General features: G+C 38.4%; 2 protein-coding genes and 1 pseudogene across 2 annotated transcripts in view; 1 reads left to right on the top strand and 2 right to left on the bottom strand.

The window, feature by feature from the left end:
- The window catches only part of LOC126765893 (uncharacterized), a 26,392-nt gene extending 20,310 nt beyond the window's left edge, over nucleotides 1–6,082 (bottom strand). The window contains exon 1 of the mRNA XM_050483564.1: nucleotides 6,024–6,082. Within this exon, the coding sequence (XP_050339521.1) occupies nucleotides 6,024–6,082 (59 nt within the window). The remainder of the gene's footprint in view (nucleotides 1–6,023) is intronic.
- A 1,166-nt stretch (nucleotides 6,083–7,248) lies between these two features.
- On the bottom strand, nucleotides 7,249–7,846 carry LOC126765892 (uncharacterized; annotated as a pseudogene).
- An 11,693-nt stretch (nucleotides 7,847–19,539) lies between these two features.
- LOC126765891 (uncharacterized) lies at nucleotides 19,540–20,089 on the top strand. Its single transcript, XM_050483563.1, has 2 exons — nucleotides 19,540–19,931; nucleotides 19,997–20,089. Exons 1-2 carry the CDS (start codon nucleotides 19,689–19,691, stop codon nucleotides 20,087–20,089), a joined length of 336 nt encoding a protein of 111 aa, XP_050339520.1. The 5' UTR covers nucleotides 19,540–19,688.
- Nucleotides 20,090–22,520: the final 2,431 nt, after the last annotated feature.

Here is a 22,520-nt window from a genome sequence, read left to right as displayed (position 1 = left end):
GGGAACACTTCTCCATCCTGCTGAATGGCAGTGAATGTATAACACCTAGAGATGGTGAACGCGATTCTCCAATTGATGACGATGGGGCGGACGTTCCATTGCCCGACCATGAAGAAGTTCGAATAGCAATTAGCTGTCTGTAGAACCCCGACCTATCAGGCACCTCTGAATGAAAAATGCATTCAAAGGCCCGTGCCCCGTAAGCGAAAACCCCAGACTCAAACAAAAACCGAAGTCTGGGCTACACTCAACAAACCCAACGTCCCGAATGTACTCATAAGTCAATCGGTCGTTAGGGCTATTGTCCAAACGTTGTGGCCACTTACACATAACCTTATAATCTAGAAACCATATCGTCATCGGAAATCCAGTCATTCCACAGCAATGGAACACTCAATCCCTTCCTAACCTGAATGCAACGGCGGTGCGACATACAAGCAAACAGGCAAGCATCATACAACGCTAAATTGAGAGGAGTTCTTAGAACCCAAAGACTGCTGTGGCTGCTTCCCACCATACAGCGACTCCATAAGTGGCATAGGCTACAAACAAGCCATGATATATGGTGCGGACAGCACGACGTCCGAGACTCCAATCACTCTTCAAAGTCCACTGTATTTTGCCTACGGTTGCCTGCAGTCGCTCTTTTACGTTCGCTAAGTGTGGAGTAAAACACGTTATTTCACTCATGGTCAGCCCCAGGTATTTGACTTGCATCACATACCTGATGCTGACCCCGTTCACCCCGACAATCGGTGGACGAACCGGCGACAGTCTGCCCTTAAGCAGCACTGTCACCGTTTTTCCATCGATTTGTCCACCCCACACCTAAGCCCCGAGAATTCACAATTTCTGAGAGATGTCCACCCGCCCGTTCTAGCACAGACCGCGAGCGACCTTCGACCAGCAGATGAAGGTCGTCCACATACGGACAACACTTACAGAGTGGCTCGAGCTGCCCAAGCAGATAGTCCATCATAAGGCTCAAAATATATGGACCACAGTTGGAACCCTGCGGGCAGCCACGAACCACTCCAATCTCCACACTCCCATTCATGTCGACTAGAGAGGCTTTTCTGTCTAAAGAGTAATTTCTCGACATCCAAGCTCCTCCAGCCGTTACACCACTCGATCCCAGCCTAAGTAGTCAAGTGCCCCTTGTAGTCAACAAATATGCCAAGAACTTACTTGTTGACATTCTCCCTAACGGCATTATGAACATGAAACCATGCATATTCTATACTGCGTTCTTTCCTGAACCCATACTGCCTATCTGACCACACACCCCGTGTTAGCTCCTGAAGCCGTTCCACCATGACTCTTTCCAGCACTTTCCCAAGTACTGGAAGGAGACCGATGCCCCGATAAGCACCAGGAACGCTCCTGATCTTATCAGGGGACTTCAGGAAAGGAACAGTCCTAGTACTTTTCCACTTGCGTGAAAAGTGGCCCTCCCAGACTCACTTATTGTAAATGGCCTCCAGGTATTCCGGGATGAACTTCCAAAAGCTTTTGCACATCTCATCATCATCAAGAAAGGAAGACCGTTCAACCTAACCAGGCAAAAGCGTACTGCAACTCCCATCGTCTAATGAAGGGACAGGTACATCTTTTGCTTGAGGTTCCTGACTGTCCGCCCAGGAAAAGAACTCTCCTAACAGAACCCCCGCACAGTCTCTGCATGACGATAACCATGTGTCACCGGCGCAAAGAGAGGTGAAATCTTCTTTCCTACGGCCCCGGCAGATCCTATAGACCTAACCCCAGTGGTCGTTCCTATTCACACAAACAAAACTTTTACAATCCTCTTGCTTAACTTTCACTAACATCTCCTTGTATTCCCTAGCCGCACAACTGAATTCGTACCTAAGCTGGGACAGCCTGTCAGAATTTGACCGTGGGAGTCCATACTGGTTCCAGTCAATACCAGTGGTACGCCATCGCCATATGATCACTCAATCCCAACCCTCCCTTAACCTCCCATCTAACGCTGAAATCACAAAGTGGAGGCTATTAGCCGCCACCCATTCGCTCAATGTCTTACATCGACTGTGTGTTTGATATCCAGACGAATGTTGGGATACCTTACTAAACCACATCGAAGCATTCGCAGCAAGCCCTAGGATAAATAGGCTACTACTAGCAAGTAGTAGTAGCTTATCCATGTAACCAAGGTAGGGCTCTAGGGGCTCGCTTTATTTGCAATACAAACTAGCGACAACAAGCTACCGAACTTCCCTTCTATCGCGACACATACACCCAGTTGTGAAGAATCCACAACTAGACAGCCGTAGTTAGGCTTACTCACAACTATTGCAGCATTAGCCCTAAGGTCCGTGAAGACCCCGAACCACACCACTCTATGGTTGAAACCGATACACCGAAAGCAGCTAGCGACAGGGCTATCCAGTCGCACCCGGAAGGAGAACCACTACATGTAGCACCTACCGGCCTTCAGGAAAGCCTAATTTGTGCGCCCCCCACCACCCTTAAAAGACCGTACTTAATGGATCCTCACTCCCAATAAAGGGCCCACCTGCTTAACAACTTTTCTAATTACTTCCTTAGAGGAAGTTGTAGGCCCTTACTAATGACCACAACCGACCAAGTCTCCAGCACAGCGGTGAGCAACCGCTTTTTCAGCAGTGCCTATCTCTTCTCCGCGGCCCTCATGCGGCGACACCATACGAGCCTTACGCCGCGGGTGAGACCTTAACGCAGGTCCCGCTCCCTCCTCTTCCCCACCCGACGTGGAATCATCCACCATTGTGGATGCGGCGAATTATCCGCTTCCAGCGAGGGTCTTAACCCTCCTTCACTGTGAAGAGGCATTCCACTCACTGACTCCCTTCTAGACAGTCTGATCCGCCGTCGTACCACTGACGCAGAGTACTCCCGGACGGGAAGAATTCTGGGACAGCTGCTCTCCATGCGCGTGAACGCACTGATGTATGCGACTCAAGAGCAGGCCAGCTCAAGCGGTCTATTACTGCGTGATCACCAACCGTTACGACCGTTGGTCCACACAGGAGTCACAATCTCCAACACTGAAAAGACGCCAACACCTTTTGGGCAATCCTGTCCAAATCCTCATGACACTGAAGACACTAAACGCCTGATGCTCAGCACAGCACTCCAGATTGCCCAGATTGGCACCCGCCGATCGCACAAACAACTCAACGACCGCTACGCACACGCGAAATAAAGTTTTTACTTTGTATATTTATAAAACCATATATGTATGTATATTTCAGTTCCACTACAAGAATAGAACGTTGTTTATTACGCATTCAAATTACTTAAGCAATCTAGATGCGTATAATAAATATGTACAGCTGCGTTGAGGTATTTATACGTATGTATGTAAGAAAAGCTACATAACATTTTATCTCTTATAGTTCCAGAATGTAGCTTAGCGGTTCCTTCATGGAATAGTACTGGATATACATGTCATCGGTAGAGTTTGTGCTGTAGGTTGATATTAGTTCAGTCGCCGTGTGGTAGTTGTGGTAAGTATTAACTCTCCCCTCTCTTGAAAAATAAAGCTTCTGCTTTGTACTGAGGTTATCACATTAATTTTTATGAGGTGTTCCATACCCTGTTCCCTCAGGATTTCCAGATATTACTTCTGCGTTTTATTTTGCAGTTGTAGTTTCTTACCTTGTAATATAGCGTAATATACTTCATATACTACATAGATAATTATACAAGAAGAGATAATAATTGCGATTATAGTTAATATAGTTAAAATAGGATGATCCTCAATGGGTGTTAATTAATTTATGCAATTTTTGTATATTATCAAATTTATAGTTTGAGTTACTTTCTAAGATTTCCAATATTCTTATTTTGTCTTCCGAATGTGAATATATATATTCTAATATTTCTTAATTTTGATTATGGTAGATTTCTGTATCAATTTCTACAATATCTTTGAATTGTATTAGATTCGATCCAAGTATGGTTTTTTATTTATTAAATGTTCTCCCTCACTAATAAAGGTGAAAAGGTATGTTATTTTCTTCAATGATATTACAAATATTTCTAATTGGATGTGCATGTATATTTGTTCATATTATTTTTAAAAATTGTTTTACTATTAGGTTCATCAGGGATCGCTCCAATCCAATGGAACTTTCTTCAGTATTGTAATTATCTATTGCTATAAAAGTGCATACACACATATCGCATAAGTTTTTATGATCAGATTTAAGAAAAACTTTCGATTAAGCAAGGATGCATTTATGTATGCGCTAGATAGCATAAAAGAAAAATATTCGATTCGCCTATCGTCGTCAATATCACCGATGTTAAAATATTTTTGCGTCCTTAGGTTTTTAGCTCATGGGAACTATCAGCAAAGAGTGGGAAATGATTTTCAAATAGGTATTGCGCAGCCTAGTACTCTTTCGTTTATTTTAAAAGCTCCTAATTTTGAAATCCGACGAAAGAAGAAAAACAAATAACAAGAAGAAAAATTTTCACATGTTCGGGAATTCCAAATGTGGTTGGCTGCTTGATAGAACTCATGTTTCGATTATTGCTCCGTACGAAAACAAACATTTGTATTTAAATAGAAAAGGATTTTACAGCATAAATGCGATGATTGTAAGTAACAACTAAACAAACAAAATATAACTTATTATTATTTCGTTTTAACAAATAATTTTAATCAGGCGTGCGATCAGGATATGGTGATAAGGTGCGTTGATGCAAGATATGGAGGATCTAGCCACGACTCATTTGTATGGAATAATAGCTTTTTAAAAACAAATTCGAATCGAATTTTAATGAAGAACATTCAAAGGGAAGGAACGTAGTTGAAAGGACAATTTGAGTGCTAAAATGCCGTTTTACGTTATACTAGGTGAACGTAAACTATGATATCCTCCTAGTAAAGCAACTGTGATTATTAATGTATGTTGAGCTTTACACAATATTTGTAAAAATTATAATGTAAATGAGCCTGAACAATAAACTTTTGTTGACATAGTGGTACCAATGGAACCAGTTGAAGGAAACTTCAGTGGAACAGCAGCAGATCGTCGCCAAAGACAAATTGCGAATGCATTGTCATAGTGTAGTTGCATCCCTAAAATATGTATATGTATATGTATATGTAACATACAATAAAATAATTGAAATTAATTTTTAATTTCTGGAATTACGTTTTTTATTTTGAGTATTTAGGTTTTTCAATTCCCATTCCTTTAATTTTAATTCAATTTCTTCTTTATGTTGAATTTTTTTTCAGTATTTTCTTCCATCTTTCTTTCTTCTTTCGATTCCGCTGGCTCAAAGCCTTCATACGCAAATTTTCGCGCTCCTCTACTTTGTTTATAGGTGCCTGCCTAGACGTAAGGCTCACGTTTGAAATTTGTCCCGCCTGTTCAGGCTGCACCTCGTTACCATCCACATGTGTGTTGCTTTCTTCTAAATTTGTTGGTGCAGCTGCAGTGGTTCCAAATGCGGCTCCGCTTGGACTCACTGCCTGCTGTAAGCTCAGCAACTTCTCCACGGCCTGCTCTAAAGGCGTTAAGCTGCATTTGCGTGTAAGGTCGTCCACCTGTGGCTACAATCTCTTTCCTATTTTCTGAAATTTTTCTCTTTAATTCTAGTTTGTAGTCCAACCAAACCTAAGTAATACACAAATTAATACAGATATGTACAATATGTACATATGTATATCCAATAAACATTGTTTATTCTTACCTTATTCCATTCGCTCCACTACGTATTGGAGGGCCGATATTGTTTAATTCAGCCGCAATACCGTCCCACAACTCCATCCTGTTTTTTTGTTTCTCACCCCCCAGATTAGCTGTTTTACTGTGTTATTGGGCCTAATTTTCTTAAGATATTTTTGCCTATAAGTCTTTGGAAGTTTTTATTTGTAAATGTGGTGTGTTTCCAAGCCATTAAATTTCTGATACTGAATTCCTTTGGTATTTCCGAAATAACCTTATACTCTGTGTAACTCTGCCTGTTTAATGTATTAAATTTAATTGGTTTCTGTAACTTACATTTTTTGTAATTCGGACGAGCCAGGAGTGATGTCGTCAATCATGTGTCGATAAGACATATTAATTAATGTTTGCCTATGATTAATTCAACAAGCGGAATATTTCCGTGTCTGTGGCCAATAGAAAATTTACTTCTTATTCACTTTCCTCCTGTAGGTGGTCCACGTCCATAAATTCATAATGTCTGGACTGTGTATTTATGTTTATTCCTGATGTTATTGGCTTTTATTGGTTTTCAAATGGCGGAATATTACCGCTCTGATTTGGTTGCCCTATATTTTGTGTTATATTTTTCGTAAAAAAAATGTATCTTTTTTCCTACCTGGCTTCACAAGTCCTGATTCTTCAGTTGATGAGGTGGTATATTGGTTAGAAATGTCTTAAGCATTATTGATTCATTTATAGCTTGACAGAATTCCTGCGGCTTAAGGCCATCCTGCTCATATTTTAGATTTAACTGGTTTAATCGTTATTGCTAAGATTAAAACGGGTAGCAAGTTTTTTTTATTTTTCCCATGTTTCTAATCCTGGTATTACGTTGAGTACATCACCCTGTTTAACTTTGTTTCGTTACTCAATTTCAGTTAAAAATTTTTGAATCAGTTTAACTTTTTTTTAATTTTTTTATGAGTTTAACATATTTGCCACTTCAACTACTGTATTGAACTAATTTACTTCTGAAATTAGTTCACCAACTGAGCCAGTTACCACTGTCAACTTATGTTGACGTTTTAATTTAAAAACAAAACCAAATTTTGATTCGGTGCTTGTTGCTTGGTTTATTGATAATTCAGAACTGCTTCAAAATTTTTTTAATTCTAATTATTTATACCTCTTTAGTTGTTGGAAAAAAAATGATAAATTACAATATTATGAACTAATGTATATATTTGTTATTTGAATATACTGTTTATGAATCAGTTAGTTATTTTGTTTGTTATTGTTAATGCAGAATTGTTATGTTGCAATTCAGCATTTTACATTGTTTATATGTAGGCCAATTGTACCCAATTAATGGCTTGTATGTATGTTGGCTTTGGAGTTGATGCAACATCGTATATAGGTGGAGTTGATGTAACTCGCGCACTTCGTCGGGTTCGAAGAGGCATGACTATTGAATTGATTTCAAACCGGTCATCATGCCTTTTCGGATCAGACAAAGCCTTGATAGTAGTCTAAAGTTACCCACGCCGGTGGAAAGGTTACAGGACTTCAAGTGCTCTATCTATTTTGTCCGCTTGTATTGGTTTACTATTTGCCGAATCTCCAAATTGAGATACCTTATTCAGGGATCACATGGAACGGCATGGCATAAGGTGCTTGTTAGCTAAAATAGCTGCTTCGGCTGGGAAATTACGGCGGAGTTCCACGATTCTTCCAGCCATAAAGCGAACGGTAGCTGCTGCGGTCACTTTATGGAATCGATGTTTGCCAGCGGATACGTTCGTAAGAATGGGTAAAGCGTTGAAGGTGCTCTCAGTAAATTCTGTGAAGCCGACCCATTTAGCTTTGTTAATGTTAACGAAAGTGCGGTTGTCCACAGAAATAAAGTCGGAAGGATTTTCGATAGCGATACTTATGGGCAGAAGGTCTGATGCGAGAGTCAACATAGGTCGCCAGGTTATACCATTTATCAGACCACCACTAGCAATGTTAATATCGGGCGAGCTATTACAGGTGCCCATAGTTCTGGTAGGAGCTTCGTCCTTCATTGTGCAGAATGTAGAATCGTCTACGTTTATTTGTCCGCCAGCAATGCCAAAGATCGTGATGCTCGTTAAAGTCGCATAGTGCCAAACTGGTTTCACCACGAAGTAGCGCATCTAAGGCCTGTAGGGCAAAAGTAACTGGGGATGTATATGTATATTAAATATTTTGAGCTCGGCATCGCCTGACCGGAGAGCCCTGACATTCTTGGGTAGTATTTTTGCGGTCGACATAGGCATCGATAAGCCGATATTGCACGGTGTTGTGCAGTCAACTGCAACGGGCTCCAGAGCTAAATCGAGGAAGCTCTGGAGCCCGTTGCAGTTGAATTGTAAAATTCGAGTTTGTCGTTAGTGAGCCTGAGAGTGTGGGAGTGGCGTGTAGGTGGTGGTTGGTGCAGCTGTAAAACCGGCAGGGGCGGTTGTCGCACTGTGGTGTTAGTTGGCATCGCCACTGTTGGGTGTTGGGGGGGCAGACTCCTGTAGCATGGGGTAAAACATGACACACCCCACTCACATCTGGTGCGCAGGCCGGAACACGTCGGGGAGTGTACAGCCTGTACAAGAATTGCATGTATGATGGTCTGACAAACAGAACAGACTGAGCGAGTAAGCAGGAGTTGCTGAGCGGTTCTCGCACGGGGATGGGAGCGGGATGAAGGTTGGGGCGGGAGACTGCTCAGAATGAGAGTCATATTGCTTATTTGAGCTCTTAAGGACCATGGAGGTCCCCTGTCTACCAGTCTGGTGGAGTAGCGGCGCAGTACGAGAACTAGGTGCAAATTACACAGCCCTAGAGGTTAAAATCACAGCAGAGTGTTGGCAACATAGAACCATTTAACTCCTGGTCCACTCCCTGTGTGTCTTCAGTCATGACAAATTCTTAAGACCTAAGATTACACCTAACCGAGGTGGAGTTTAGATGGAGCCGTTTAGCGCAAGTGCAGGGGAATTAGGAGAATACGGAACAACCTTGATGACAAACTTATACTAAGACTTACCGATCTAAGCGGGGTTAGATCTCCGAAATAACAGCCCTTGCCTGAATAAAACCTGCTTTACGCTCAGCCGTTTTCTGTGATCCGCGCCTAAGGTATCTCAACTTGAAGACTCGACAACTGGTCAATGAACATAAGCGGACGACATGGGTAGAGCACCTGAAGACATTTAATCTCTCCGCTGTAATGAGCAAGGTGTGGAATACTGTCAAATCCCTGTCCATGGAGACATGACGATAATCGTATCGAAATCCAAATCGACGTCATACAAAAAAACTGACACATACGAACGCCAAACCCTTTGAGAGTTTTACTATACTGACCTAGTACCATCTGTTCAAAAATGAACATGGACATTCAGTACGCATTGTTATTCTTTATAATCGGCGTACTAGTAGCAGTCTTCATTTACTATCGATTGAAGGCCAGGCGACGACTACAAGCTGCAATCACCTTCCCAGAAGTCACTTTTGCCGCCCGGGAAAATGTTCAAAATTGAACAGGATCATAACTTCAAAAAAAAGGCGGAATAATTAATATATTTATATTTAGACAATTTTATATTATTTACAAATAAGATAAGAAATATTGTAGCTATTGTAATAAGTTATACAGTCCACTTTTAAATAATCATTTTTTCCCTCGGCAATATGTTCAAATATCATTGAACATGCTTACTTATCAGCAAAGCCGAAATTTTACTAAATATAAATATCTATTTATATATTAATATACATACATACATACATACATACATAATGCATTTACATGCAATGCAGCAAAATAAAAGAAACAATATACATGCATATATATGCAGCACATATACATATGTACATACATACATGAGGCACGTATGCATTTAAATATAATACGCATATACTCAAGATATGTTATATAAACATATTTACTTAGGTTTGGGCAATTGATTACAAATGCACTTGTGCACTTGAAAACAGCCCAAACCATACAACATAAATTGTATGACCACACACGCACACATGTATGGCATTGTATGGTTGAAAACAACCCCATGTGGTGGGCTCTAACATACATACACATACATATATTTAATTAGATAAGATAGTTTTAAAAATTTGTATATAAGCAAAGAAAAATACCAAATAAAATCAGAATGAAATATTTCTCACTCGACGAAAGACGGTTTCATTTCCCCCCACCAGAGGTAAGGAATGATAAATCTTTGTTGAGTTTAAACACCATCACCCTGACTTGGAATTTCTCACCCCCCAGACAATAATCCCAAAAATGTTCCACAGTGTAATCAACTTGGAAGAAAGTCACTTAGAAATAAATAAAAATAAAATAAACTTGTTAAATGCTTGTACCTACAAAAATGCAAATAACATAACAAAATGAAGTACATGCCCACGAAGTACAACAGGAAACTATCACCACAACGAATAATCCTGTATATTCCAAAATATATACATATGTACATAGGTATCCGAAGATTCATGAAGAGGAAATCAACAATCAAATTGATTTTTTTTTTATATTATTTTACATTGTACCTAGTATATAAAAATAAAATACTAACAACAATTCTAGTCTAATTAATTAGGAGAGATAATTAAAAGATAAATGTTAAGAAATACATTTGCTACTACTGTTGTCTTACTAGATCGGAAGGCTTCTTGCGTTTCAACCGGATTTCTCGCCCAGCAGTTTCGATGAATCTGGAGGCTTCCTCATTAACGTGCTGTCTAAGCTTCAGTTCGTGAGACTGATATTTTGGAGATTTCATTTACCACTGAATTCACGCCTAGATCACGGTGCAGGTCAGCAGATCTAATATACCAAGGAGCATTAACTAAAGTCCTTAGCACCTTACTTTGAAAGCGCTGAATGCTGGCAATACAGCTTTGACTTGAACAACCCCATAGTTGGGCTCCGTAGGCCAAAACTGGCTTTAGAACTTGATTATATAGTAACAGTTTGTTTTGAATTGATAGCGTGGATTTCCTGCCAACTAGGTGGTAAAGTTTGCCAAGTTTCATATCAAGCTCGCTCCTTTTCTTGACATGCTCTTTCCAGCGTAGCTTAGCATCTAAGGTGATTCCAAAGTACTTAGCACTGTTATGATGTGGTATAGGAATGTTATTTATATAAATTGTACAATATGCCGGCTCTTTCAAGGTAAAGTCGACATGAAATGATCTGGTGTCGTTTAATTTTATGCGACACTTAGTAATTGCGTTGACTGCTATCTGCACTCGTCGACTAGATATTGAAGTTGACTCTCCAGCTGCTAACAAAGCTGTGTCATCTGCAAATGTCGCTGTCATATAACTAGAATCAGGTGAGAGATCACTGGCAAAAAGCAAATAAAGCATTGGCCCCAACACGGTTCCCTGGGGAACACCCGCTTCTATCGGTTGCAAGTTTGAATATGCATCCTCTTGTTTAATGCGGAAGTATCTATCTTTTAAGTATGAAGAATTATTTCACAAAATTATTTGGGTAGCATGTATTTGAATTTGAGCAGTAGACCCGTTTGCCAAATTTTGTCAAAAGCTTGAGACACGTCCAAAAAGGCCGCCGTACAAACATTCTTATTATCGATTGTATTTTCAACGAAATTAACGATTCGGTGTACCTGGTCAATTGTTGAATAGTGGTCACGGAAGCAAAACTGATGCCTATTTATGAGTATGGTCTCAAAGCTGTTTGAGTCTGTTTATGAGTATAGTCTCAAAGATTCTAGATAAAGCTGGCAGCAGCGAAATTGGTCTATATGATGTAACATTGTATACTGGGTTACCCGGCTTAGGTATCATTATGACTTCAGATACTTTCCAAAGCGATGGCACGTATCTATAAAGCACTATTTATAATGTTTACAAGTTTTTTTATACAATTCTTTGTTAAATTGCATAATATTTCTCCAGTTATTAAATCGTACCCAGGTGGTTTTTTGAGTCTTATCTTCCCGATAAGATTTTTAATTTCTTTAATAGTAACAGGAGAAATGCTGATGTGTGGGTCCAACCAACTATTTTCACAGTTTATCTCGTACCCATCGTTAGGTGTAAATGTGTTTCTCAAATGATTTGCAAACACGGCAGCTTTCTGTTCATTCGTTTTGACCCAAACAATTTCGTTTAGTTTTAGTGGTGCTAATGTTTTATTTGTTGATTTGAGTTTAGCCAGGAGGAAAAATTTTTAAACTGTTTAATTTGTGTTCTTAGTTTCGCTGTACATTTATTAAGCTCAGTTTTGAGAGCAGAGGACCTTGTTTGCTGCCATCTCCGTCGAAGCTTGCGCTTTTTATGGATACTTTCTAAGATGTGTTTTGGGTATTTGGTACCACTTAGATTCACGCGGGTATTTGGTGTACTCTTCCACGCAGCGTTTTGAATTATTTTTATGAAATCTTCAACCGCACAGTCCAACTCAATACCAGTCGATATGTGCTTTAGCTTTGGGTCGACTTTATTCACCATACTTTTAAATTTATACCAATTAGTGTGTTTATTACATAACGTTGGCTTGGCGGCCGAAATAAATGGCTTTTCATACAGAGTTAGTAGCACTGGGGAATGGTCAGAGCTTAGGTCTGAGCAATCTTTAATACATAAATTGAGTTTCGGTAGTTTATTGATTATAAAGAAGTCAAGAAGGTCTGGCAATTTCTGTCTATCTGTAGGCCAATAAGTGGGTCTTCCTGTAGAAACAAAATTGCATCCAACTGATTGTATACCTTTGAGAAGTTCTCGACCTTTGATTGTAGTTAAACGAGATCCCCAATGAGTGTGTTTTGCGTTAAAGTCGCCACCAATGATGTACCTTCCGTCATATTTTTTTAATAAATTCATATACGTTTCTATATCAAATAGATGATATGTTGAATCAAAATATTTCCATTAGGTACAGCACTTTACACACCTTTAGGCAATTATGAGTTTGTTCGAATGCCGTTCAGGCTAAAAAATTCACCTGCCACATTCCAACGGCTGATAAACTCAGTATTAAGAGAATTAATATATATCATCGTTTTCCTTGACGACATATTGATCTTTAGCACAAGCTTCAAAGAGCACATTCGTAGTATAAATAAAGTACTAATAAACTAACGGAAGACATTCTAAGAGTTCTAATTAACAAATGGAATTTTTTTTAAAGGAATTTTCGGGCCACATTCTTTCACCAAAAGGAATTAAACCCAACCCAAGTAAAATTAAAACAATTCAAACATTAAAACTGTAGGAGCAGTCCTCATGCAGAATGACGTCTTGTTAGCTATGCAAGTAAAACCTTTAATGATCACGGAAGGAAACAGTAGAAAAAGAATTGCTCGCATAGTATGGAGAGTTACCTACTTCAGGCCGCACCTTTACGGGAAAGAATTTGATCTTTCAACTGGCCACCAACCACTAGTCCGGCTGTACCACAAACATAAAAGAAACGATATCAATCCCAGGTTACAGCGATGGCTACTGGAATTGGTGGAATATAATATAAACCTGAACTATATAAAAGACAAAGAAATTTACGGCCCAATTCTGTGAAAACCTCACAACTGATTTGTAACTTTTTTTGAGAGGTTATTCTTGCTGAAACCTCATAAGAAAAAGCACAAAACACTCACTACATGAGGTGAAGAGCTCTTTGCTGTGAACCAGCTATTTTCCAAACACAAACAAGATTAAAAAACTGGTGCGTGGAGTCCCTACGCGCCGAAGAAGTTAAACTTCTTAGTGATATTCCAAGAAATGCATCATTTTGTATGAAAGAAAACTATCGAGAAGGAAAGGATAAAAATATGGTGGAGTGACCAACACTTTCTTAAATTCACATACAACATTATACAGAATTCAATTTGCACTTTCTCTATGCTTTAAGCAGAGAACTTAAAATAATATTTTAGAAGTTGATCAATTTAAGATTTTTAGCTTTTGCCATTGTCGCGAAAAGACGCTTGTTGACAAAGGCATGCTCGGGGAGATGAAGCGAGGTCGCTTGTTGAATTTGCTCCTGCGTTTATGAATGAAATCGTTTTTGTTGTAAAATTTACTATAATTGATTAAATATCTAAATCAGTGGTCGGCATTTCTTAGCACAATTGTGCCCTCTCATAGTGTAAACACAATGGCTACGACAGACTGCAAACTACATCTGTCAAATATTAAAATACACACATTCTTATGGTGAGTGTTATTTTGACAGCTGCACAACTACACGACTGCAGGCCGACAGTTGTCGTTCTCGCTAACTTCAATTTGCTCCTATTTTTGCCAACGACAGTAGGACGACAGTAGAGTTGACAGTAGAATGGAAGATAGAAAGAGGAGGTAGAGTGGTGATGCCACTAATATGTAAAATGTAAAATTATTCACAGCTTCAACAAACTTGACGTTATTTTACAAATATCGGGTGATTTTTTAAGAGCTTGATAACTTTTTTTAAAAAAAAACGCATAAAATTTGCAAAATCTCATCGGTTCTTTATTTGAAACGTTAGATTGGTTCATGACATTTACTTTTTGAAGATAATTTCATTTAAATGTTGACCGCGGCTGCGTCTTAGGTGGTCCATTCGGAAAGTCCAATTTTGGGCAACTTTTTCGAGCATTTCGGCCGGAATAGCCCGAATTTTATTTCTGTAGACTTTAGACTTGACGTAGCCCCACAAAAAATAGTCTAAAGGCGTTAAATCGCATGATCTTGGTGGCCAACTGCCCATGCATCCCGAAAAATGCACTGTTTGGTGTGGTTTGTACGCTGGTGGAATCATTGGACCGTATTTTTTCAAAGATGCTGTTGGACGCAACGTTACGGTGAATGGCGATCGCTATCGTTCGATGCTAACAAACTTTTTGTGGCCAAAAATGGAAGAACTGAACTTGGTTGACATGTGGTTTCAACAAGATGGCGCTACATGCCACACAGCTCGCGATTCTATGGCCATTTTGAGGGAAAACTTCGGAGAACAATTCATCTCAAGAAATGGACCCGTAAGTTGGCCACCAAGATCATGCGATTTAACGCCTTTAGACTATTTTTGTGGGGCTACGTCAAGTCTAAAGTCTACAGAAATAAGCCAGCAACTATTCCAGCTTTGGAAGACAACATTTCCGAAGAAATTCGGGCTATTCCGGCCGAAATGCACGAAAAAGTTGCCCAAAATTGGACTTTCCGAATGGACCACCTAAGACGCAGCCGCGGTCAACATTTAAATGAAATTATCTTCAAAAAGTAAATGTCATGAACCAATCTAACGTTTCAAATAAAGAACCGATGAGATTTTGCAAATTTTATGCGTTTTTTTAAAAAAAAAAAGTTATCAAGCTCTTAAAAAATCACCCGATAAAAGCATAAAAAAGCTATATTATAGCTCTATTATATCATTTGTAATAACAATTGATAATTTAAAGCAAAAATATTGACCTATTTACTTATTTTTTGTATAAAAATTTCAACTTTTGAACAAAATATTAAAATTTCATGAAGTGAAAGGAATTAGTATGAAATTGTGTACATACAAAATGGACAACTGCGTTGTTTTGTGTAACATGCCGGCCATTGTGTTGTTGTTGCTTCTCAAAATATACATGTAGTAATATGAACAACGACGTTTTCAGTTCACTGCCGTGCCGCTGCAGTCTGTCGTAGCCATTGTGTTTACACTTTCACTTCACACGTAATCTTACGCTCTATCGTTTAGTCGTTGGCGAGACAGCAACTAACGCGCGCATCAACTGTTGCGCTTTGTTTAAATGCAAAGATGCCTTGAGACTGCTTTTAAAAACGGAAATTTCATGCTTAATTAGCTTTGTTATTGTAAAACAAGGCAGACGTTTTGCTGATGGGGTATTTGTTAAACAAATGTGTACAAAAATTTTACAAAAATTTAAACATAATATAGAATTATTTGAAACTATTCCTTTATCTTAACTTAGACTTATCAATTGAATGTGCATTGAATCAGCGATATTGAAAAATTAATGATTGCAAACTTTTTTCTATATGCTTAGACGAAACCACCGCTGTTAACGATCTTTGTCAATTAGCTATATGTGTTCGAGCCGTAGATATAAATTGCGTAGTAACTGAAACATTGTTTTCTCTTGAAGCGTTCTAAAATGTGACGGAAATGTTCGATGTCGTTAACAAAGTTGTTGACATCAATAAATTTGCGGGAGTGTGTACAGATGGTAAATGTCAAAAATATTTCGTAGGCAATTGAAAAAACATGGTATTTCTTTTCGGGGCATACTTTTCAGAATTATTCGCTTCTGATCAGCAATCACCCGGTCATGAAACTTGCAGAACAAATAATGATAAGGTCCGAGCTCATTCACCCACACCAGGAACTCCGACCTAAAATGTTTACAGATGTTCGTTGGCTGACGTCGTGGTGATTGTCTAAACAATTGTTTGAATTAAGGGGAAGTTCTGCAGTCTGAAACTAAAAATGTGGAAAAATTCAAATTAGAGATTCGTTTTTTAAAAGATGAAGATTTTATTTTAGACTTGGCATTTTTAGCCGATGTCACCTTAATCTTAAACGAACTGAATTTACAGCTTCAAGGAAGGAAAGAAGAATGAAAAATGCAAAAAATCTGAATTTTCAAAACAAAATTATTTTTACTGTTAAATGAAATTCAGTCATGATTATTTCCATTTTCCGAAAACTGTTTTTGTTTATCCAGCGTTAATAAATCACATGATCATATTGCAATATTGGAAACACTGTTTAATAACTTTGAAGATAGATTTAAGGATTTTGCTTGTTTTCAAACACTAATCGATATTTTTGAAGATCCCTTTAATTGCGATGTTAGCAAATACAAATTGGAAATCCAATCTGAGTTAATAATATTGCTGGCAAAATGTGTGTTTCAAATAAATCCGATATTTTGGAGTTCTGGAAACATTTGGATGAATCATTTTCTCATGTAAAAAATTTCTTATTTGTGTTTATCACTTTTTCCTTCGACATATATTTGGAATTTTTTTGGAGTGGGCAGTAGGAATCCCGGGCCAGCGCGATATTTTTCCCTAGTTGACAGCTGCAACCAACTGTGATCGGCTCGTCTCATACTAAGCTCAGTTTCTATATAGCACTCGAGCTGTGAACACGTGTTATAACCATTCTGCGACAACAAAAAGAAATTCACAGTCCTTAAATTTTTTCAACTCTGTGTATAGTTGATTTTTTCACATTTTCCAATAAATTCATCCAGGTAAATATGTTTATAATACAGGTTGAGCCTTTAGCCTTCGACACAAAAAAAATTTTGCACGAATTTATTGTGTTCATTATCCACCGCCATTTTGCAAATAAATAGCGTTTTCGAGCAGATAGGAATGTCGGGCCATGCTGTTTTTTTACATTTTACATGCTAACTTCATATATTTGACGTGTATAAGTGATTTTTCATGGACAAATTTCAAAATTAGTTTTTGAACATTTCCTGATAGTTTCGTGCTCCGAAAAATTTTTTTAGTCAAAAATTTGGTACTATCCCAAACAAGAAAATTCGTTGATTTCGACAACATTTTGGAGGCGATCAAGTCGGTGAAAATACATAATAGCCATGTTCGACAATCTTTTATAAATTTTTGTAAAAAACTATCAAGCTCTTAAAAATCACCCGATAAAAAGCAGAAAAGCTATATTATAGCTCTATTATATCATTTGTAATAACAATTGATAATTTAAAGCAAAAATATTTACCTATTTACTAATTTTTTGCATAAAAAATTTCACTTTAAACAAAATATTAAAATTTCATTGAAGTGAAAGGAATTAGTATGGCCACAACGAAGTTTTGTACATACAAAATGGACAACTGCGTTGATTTGTGTATATGCCGGCCATTGTGTTGTTGTTGCTTCTCAAAATATACATGTAGTAATATGAACAACGTTTCTTTTCAGTTCTACCGTGCCAACGCTGCAGTCTGTCGTAGCCATTGTGTTTACACTTTCACTTCACACGTAATCTTACGCTCTATCGTTTAGTCGTTGGCGAGACAGCAACGAATCAACATCGTGCTTGACTGTTGCGCTTTGTTTCTTAAATGCAAAGATGCCTTGCGAGACACACTTTATGCTTTTAAAAACGGAAATTTCATGCTTAATTAGCTTTGATATTGTAAAACAAGGCAGACGTTTTGCTGATGGGGTATTTGTTAAACAAATGTGTACAAAAATTTTACAAAAATTTAAACATAATATAGAATTATTTGAAACTATTCCTTTATCCCCACGAACTGTAGCGCGACGTACTTATCAATTAGGAATGTGCATTGAATCAGCAATATTGAAAAAAAGGTTAATGATTGCAAACTTTTTTTTATATGCTTAGACGAAACCACCAGTTAACGATCTTTGTCAATTAGCTATTGTGTTCTGCAAGGTGCCGTGATATAAATTGCGTAGTAACTGAAACATTGTTTTCTCTTGAAGCGTTCTATGGGAATGTGACGGAAAGCTTTTGTTCGATGTCGTTAACGAGTTTTTCAGTTGTTGACATCAATAAATTTGCGTCAACATCCAGATGGTGTAAATGTCATGACTGGAAAATATGAAGGCTTCCACAATTGAAAAAACATGGTTTCAGGGCATACTTTTCATTGCATAATTCAAAGTTGCACTCGTTTAAATTTATCAAAAATCACCCGGTCATGAAACTTGCAGAACAAATAATTGATAAGGTCCGAGCGGGGCATCATTCACTTACCCACAGAAAATTTGTAAACTTTTTAAAAAATACGAGCGCTGGCCACTCCGACCTTAAAATGTTTACAGATGTTCGTTGGCTAAGTCGTGGTGATTGTCTAAACAGATTGTTTGAATTAAGGGAGGAAGTTCTGCAGTCTCTGGAAACTAAAAATGTGGAAAAATTCAAATTCGAGATTCGTTTTTTAAAAGATGAAGATTTTATTTTAGACTTGGCATTTTTAGCCGATGTCACCTTAATTTTAAACGAACTGAATTTACAGCTTCAAGGAAGGGAAAGAAGAATGCAAAATGCGGTAAAAAATCTGAATGAATTCAAAACAAAATTATTTTTACTGTTAAATGAAATTCAGTCGCATGATTATTTCCATTTTCCGAAAACTGTTTTTGTTTATGCAAAACTTAAACAAGTTAATAAATCACATGATCATATTGCAATATTGGAAACACTGTTTAATAACTTTGAAGATAGATTTAAGGATTTTGCTTGTTTTCAAACACTAATCGATATTTTTGAAGATCCCTTTAATTGCGATGTTAGCAAATACAAATTGGAAATCCAATCTGAGTTAATAATATTGCGAAGCGAAATGTGTGTTTCAAATAAATCGAATATTTTGGAGTTCTGGAAACATTTGGATGAATCATTTTATCCTCATGTAAAAAGAATTTCTTATTTGTGTTTATCACTTTTTCCTTCGACATATATTTGCGAGCAAATTTTTTTGGGTTGGGCAGGTAGGGAATCCCGGGCCAGCGCGATATTTTTTTCCCTAGTTGACAGCTGCAACCAACTGTGATCGGCTCGTCTCATACTAAGCTCAGTTTCTATATAGCACTCGAGCTGTGAACACGTGTTATAACCTCTCTGCGACAACAAAAAGAAATTCGACACTCCGAAAATTTTTTTTCAACTCTGTGTATAGTTGATTTTTTTCACATTTTCCAATAAATTCATCCAGGTAAATATGTTTATAATATTAGTTGAGCCTTTAGCCTTCGACACACAAAAGAAATTTTGCACGAATTTACATTGTGTTCATTATCCACCGCCATTTTGCAAATATGAGCGTTTGGGGAATCTCCGAGCCAATTATTACGGGGAATGTCGGGCCACATAGTTTTTTACATTTGACATGCTAACTTCATATATTTGACGTGTATAAGTGATTTTTCGTGCAGAATTTCAACAACACAATAGTTTTTCAACATTTCCTGATAGTTTCGTGCTCCGAAAAATTTTTTTTAGTCATTATGCCGCGGTACTATCCCAAACAAGAGAAAATTGTTGATTTCGACAACATTTTGGAGGCGATCAAGTCGGTGAAAATACATCACAACAGCGTTCGACAATCTGCGACGGCACACAAAATTCCGAGGACCAACCTGATGCGTTATATTGCAGCATTTGATGGTGCGAGCATCGACGTTACTACTGCCAATGCCGATGTAATGAAGAATTTGCTGGCTGAAAGCACGACGATGGGCACAAAAACAGTGAGTTCTGCTGGTTTCTTTCTTTTTCTTTCATCGAATAATAAATAATTTTTTTTTTATTTCAGATCTTCAACATCGAACAAGAGAAGGCGCTGATAAGCTACATTCTCAAGACCAGCGACATCAACTATGGAATTAGTTTGATGGAGCTTCGTTAGCTCGCGTATGAATTTGCTCGGAAAGTTGGCGCGTCGTATCCGGATCCATGGAACGACAATCAACAGGCGAGTAAGGATTGGCAGTTGGCGTTCATGAAACGCCACAAAAATTTGTCACTGCGAACACCAGAGCAAGTAAGCCAGAGCCGTGCGAAGCGATTCAACAAAGAGAATGTCGATGCATTCTTTGCCAACCTTTCATCCGTTCTCGGTAAGACGCCGTTTGAACCTCACCGAATATGGAACATGGATGAAACCGGGTGCCCGACCGTGCCAACCAGACCTGTCAAAACCATCGCGCGCAAAGGACAAAAGCAGGTCGGCTCATCAACATCTGCCGAAAAAGGCACCAATGTGTCTTTGGCTTTGGCCGTCAGCGCTAGTGGCCAGTCTATACCGCCATTCTTCCTCTTTCCCCGAGTCAACATGAAAGAGATTTTTATGACTCATGCGAGTCATGGCGCTGTTGGTGTTGCGAACGGTTCTGGTTACATGAACTCTGACGTATTCCCTCAATTCATGCGTCATTTCATCAAGCACACCGGTGCTAATGCCGATTCGCCAACCATGTTGCTGCTGGACAACCACGGTTCGCATTTATCGATCGAGGCGATAGATTTGGCGTTGGATCATGGCATCACGTTGCTGTCTTTTCCGCCGAAATGCACGCACAAAATGCAGCCGCTAGATGTTGCGGTATTTGCACCATTTAAAGGCATGATGACCGTGAAGCATGATGCATGGAAAAAGTCCAACATTGGTGTCACTTTCGATCTGCATCATGTACCGCCCCTTGTCGATCAGTGCCTCGATGTTATGTTAACGCCGAAAACCATCAAATCTGCGTGACAAGGCCGAAAAAAAGCGGCAAAAATTGACGAAGGCAGCCGATGAACCAGCAGCCAAGAAGCACAAAGGCCGTGGCAAATCGAAGACGCCTCGGAAGAGAAGCCCGTCTCTGACCGAAACCGACATCGAAGAGGACTTCGATTTTTGCACGATTTGCAAGAAAAAGATGCCGAAGCACGAGAATCGTCAAAACACGGCCCATTGCATCGTTTGTGATCGAGGGCTTCACTTGAAATGTGCCGGACCGAACCCGAACACTTACACCTGCATCCACTGCGAGTCAGAATAATTTTTTTCGCCAATTCCTATTTTTCTTATTATTTATGAATCTCTCTTTCATTTCCATAGATAAATAAACGTTTTTCATCGGTAACAATCATGTTTTAATCGATTTACAGACCCGACATTTCCCACCTTTTTCAAAATCGCAAAATCAGGTTTTTTGCGCCAATGGCTATAACTTTTAAATTTTTGTAGAATTTTATCAAACCAATTTATCAAAAGGAAGGTTACGACTCGCACTACAAATCCATGCTTTGAAATTTTCACAAAAAATAACTTTTATGTGACTTTTTAACCGAAATAAATACATAAATCCAAATGAATTTTGAATGTTTTATTTAAGTTTGTATCTATGCACGTATGTACACTGTATATGCAATACCTTTTTTTATGTTCTCATTGAAACGCAATAAGTGATAACTTTTTTTTCAATTCACGCAATTTCCGACTGTTTAACTTTTGCCGACCACTGATCTAAATTGACTATAAATATTACTATGCATGCATTCATACAAAATTATACTCTATGATGTTTGATGTCAATATTGAATTGAGGGCAAAACGCAAAAGCATACATACATATGTATGTATAATATAGACCAGTGTTTCCCAAAGTCGGCGATAACGCCCCCTTGTGGGCGCTGCAGGTGTCAAGGGGGGCGGTAAGAGACCCAGAAAGAAAATGGGGGCGTTGTGTAGAGGTCTGGGGGGTTATTTGTAATTTTATTTAGCTAAGAGGCCTCTTAGACAACGACTACATGAGCTCTCGACTCTCAACAACAACTTGTGAACATCAACTAATATGAATTAAAAGATTGCTCAAACTCGGTTCTATATTTCTCTCCGCGTAGTTCATATATCTGTCCTATTTTATTGAATATAGACAAAATGAAAATCAGTCGCTCCGTTTCATAACGGAGCATCTCGACAGGATAGAATTTATAGAATACTAACCGTCAAACATATTGCCATTGCCAAATCTGTATGTGGGCATTTGCTATCATAATATAATCATTTGCGCAAAGGTGTAGGGTAGGTAGGTTCGAGCTGATGTAGCGCATGCTTTGAGCTCTTGAATAATTTATTTTATCACTTGCGAAATGACGTCGGGTAGGTAGCTGATGTAGCGCACGTTTTGAGCTTTTGAACTCCTTAAATCTTTTATGTGGAAAATAAAAAAAGGATCTTTATCCTTTCTTATGAATATATTTCTAGGAAAAATAAGATAATAAGAAAAGGAGAAAGATCCTTTTTTACAAATGTATTTCTGGGAAAAATAAGATAATACGAAAAGGAGAAA

The sequence above is a fragment of the Bactrocera neohumeralis genome, unplaced genomic scaffold (assembly GCF_024586455.1).
Source record: "Bactrocera neohumeralis isolate Rockhampton unplaced genomic scaffold, APGP_CSIRO_Bneo_wtdbg2-racon-allhic-juicebox.fasta_v2 cluster11, whole genome shotgun sequence".
Taxonomy (NCBI): Eukaryota; Metazoa; Arthropoda; class Insecta; order Diptera; family Tephritidae; genus Bactrocera; species Bactrocera neohumeralis.
The sequence above is the reverse complement of the archived record's forward strand: the minus strand, read 5'-3'. Positions and strand labels throughout refer to the sequence as shown.

What these genes read in the sequence shown, in the direction of transcription:
- LOC126765891 (XM_050483563.1), top strand. Translation starts at nt 19,689, where the DNA reads ATGCCGCGGTACTATCCCAAACAAGAGAAAATTGTTGATTTCGACAAC. An exon ending in CGACGATGGGCACAAAAACA is followed by an intron (nt 19,932 to 19,996) that starts GTGAGTTCTGCT and finishes TTTTTATTTCAG; the next exon opens with ATCTTCAACATCGAACAAGA.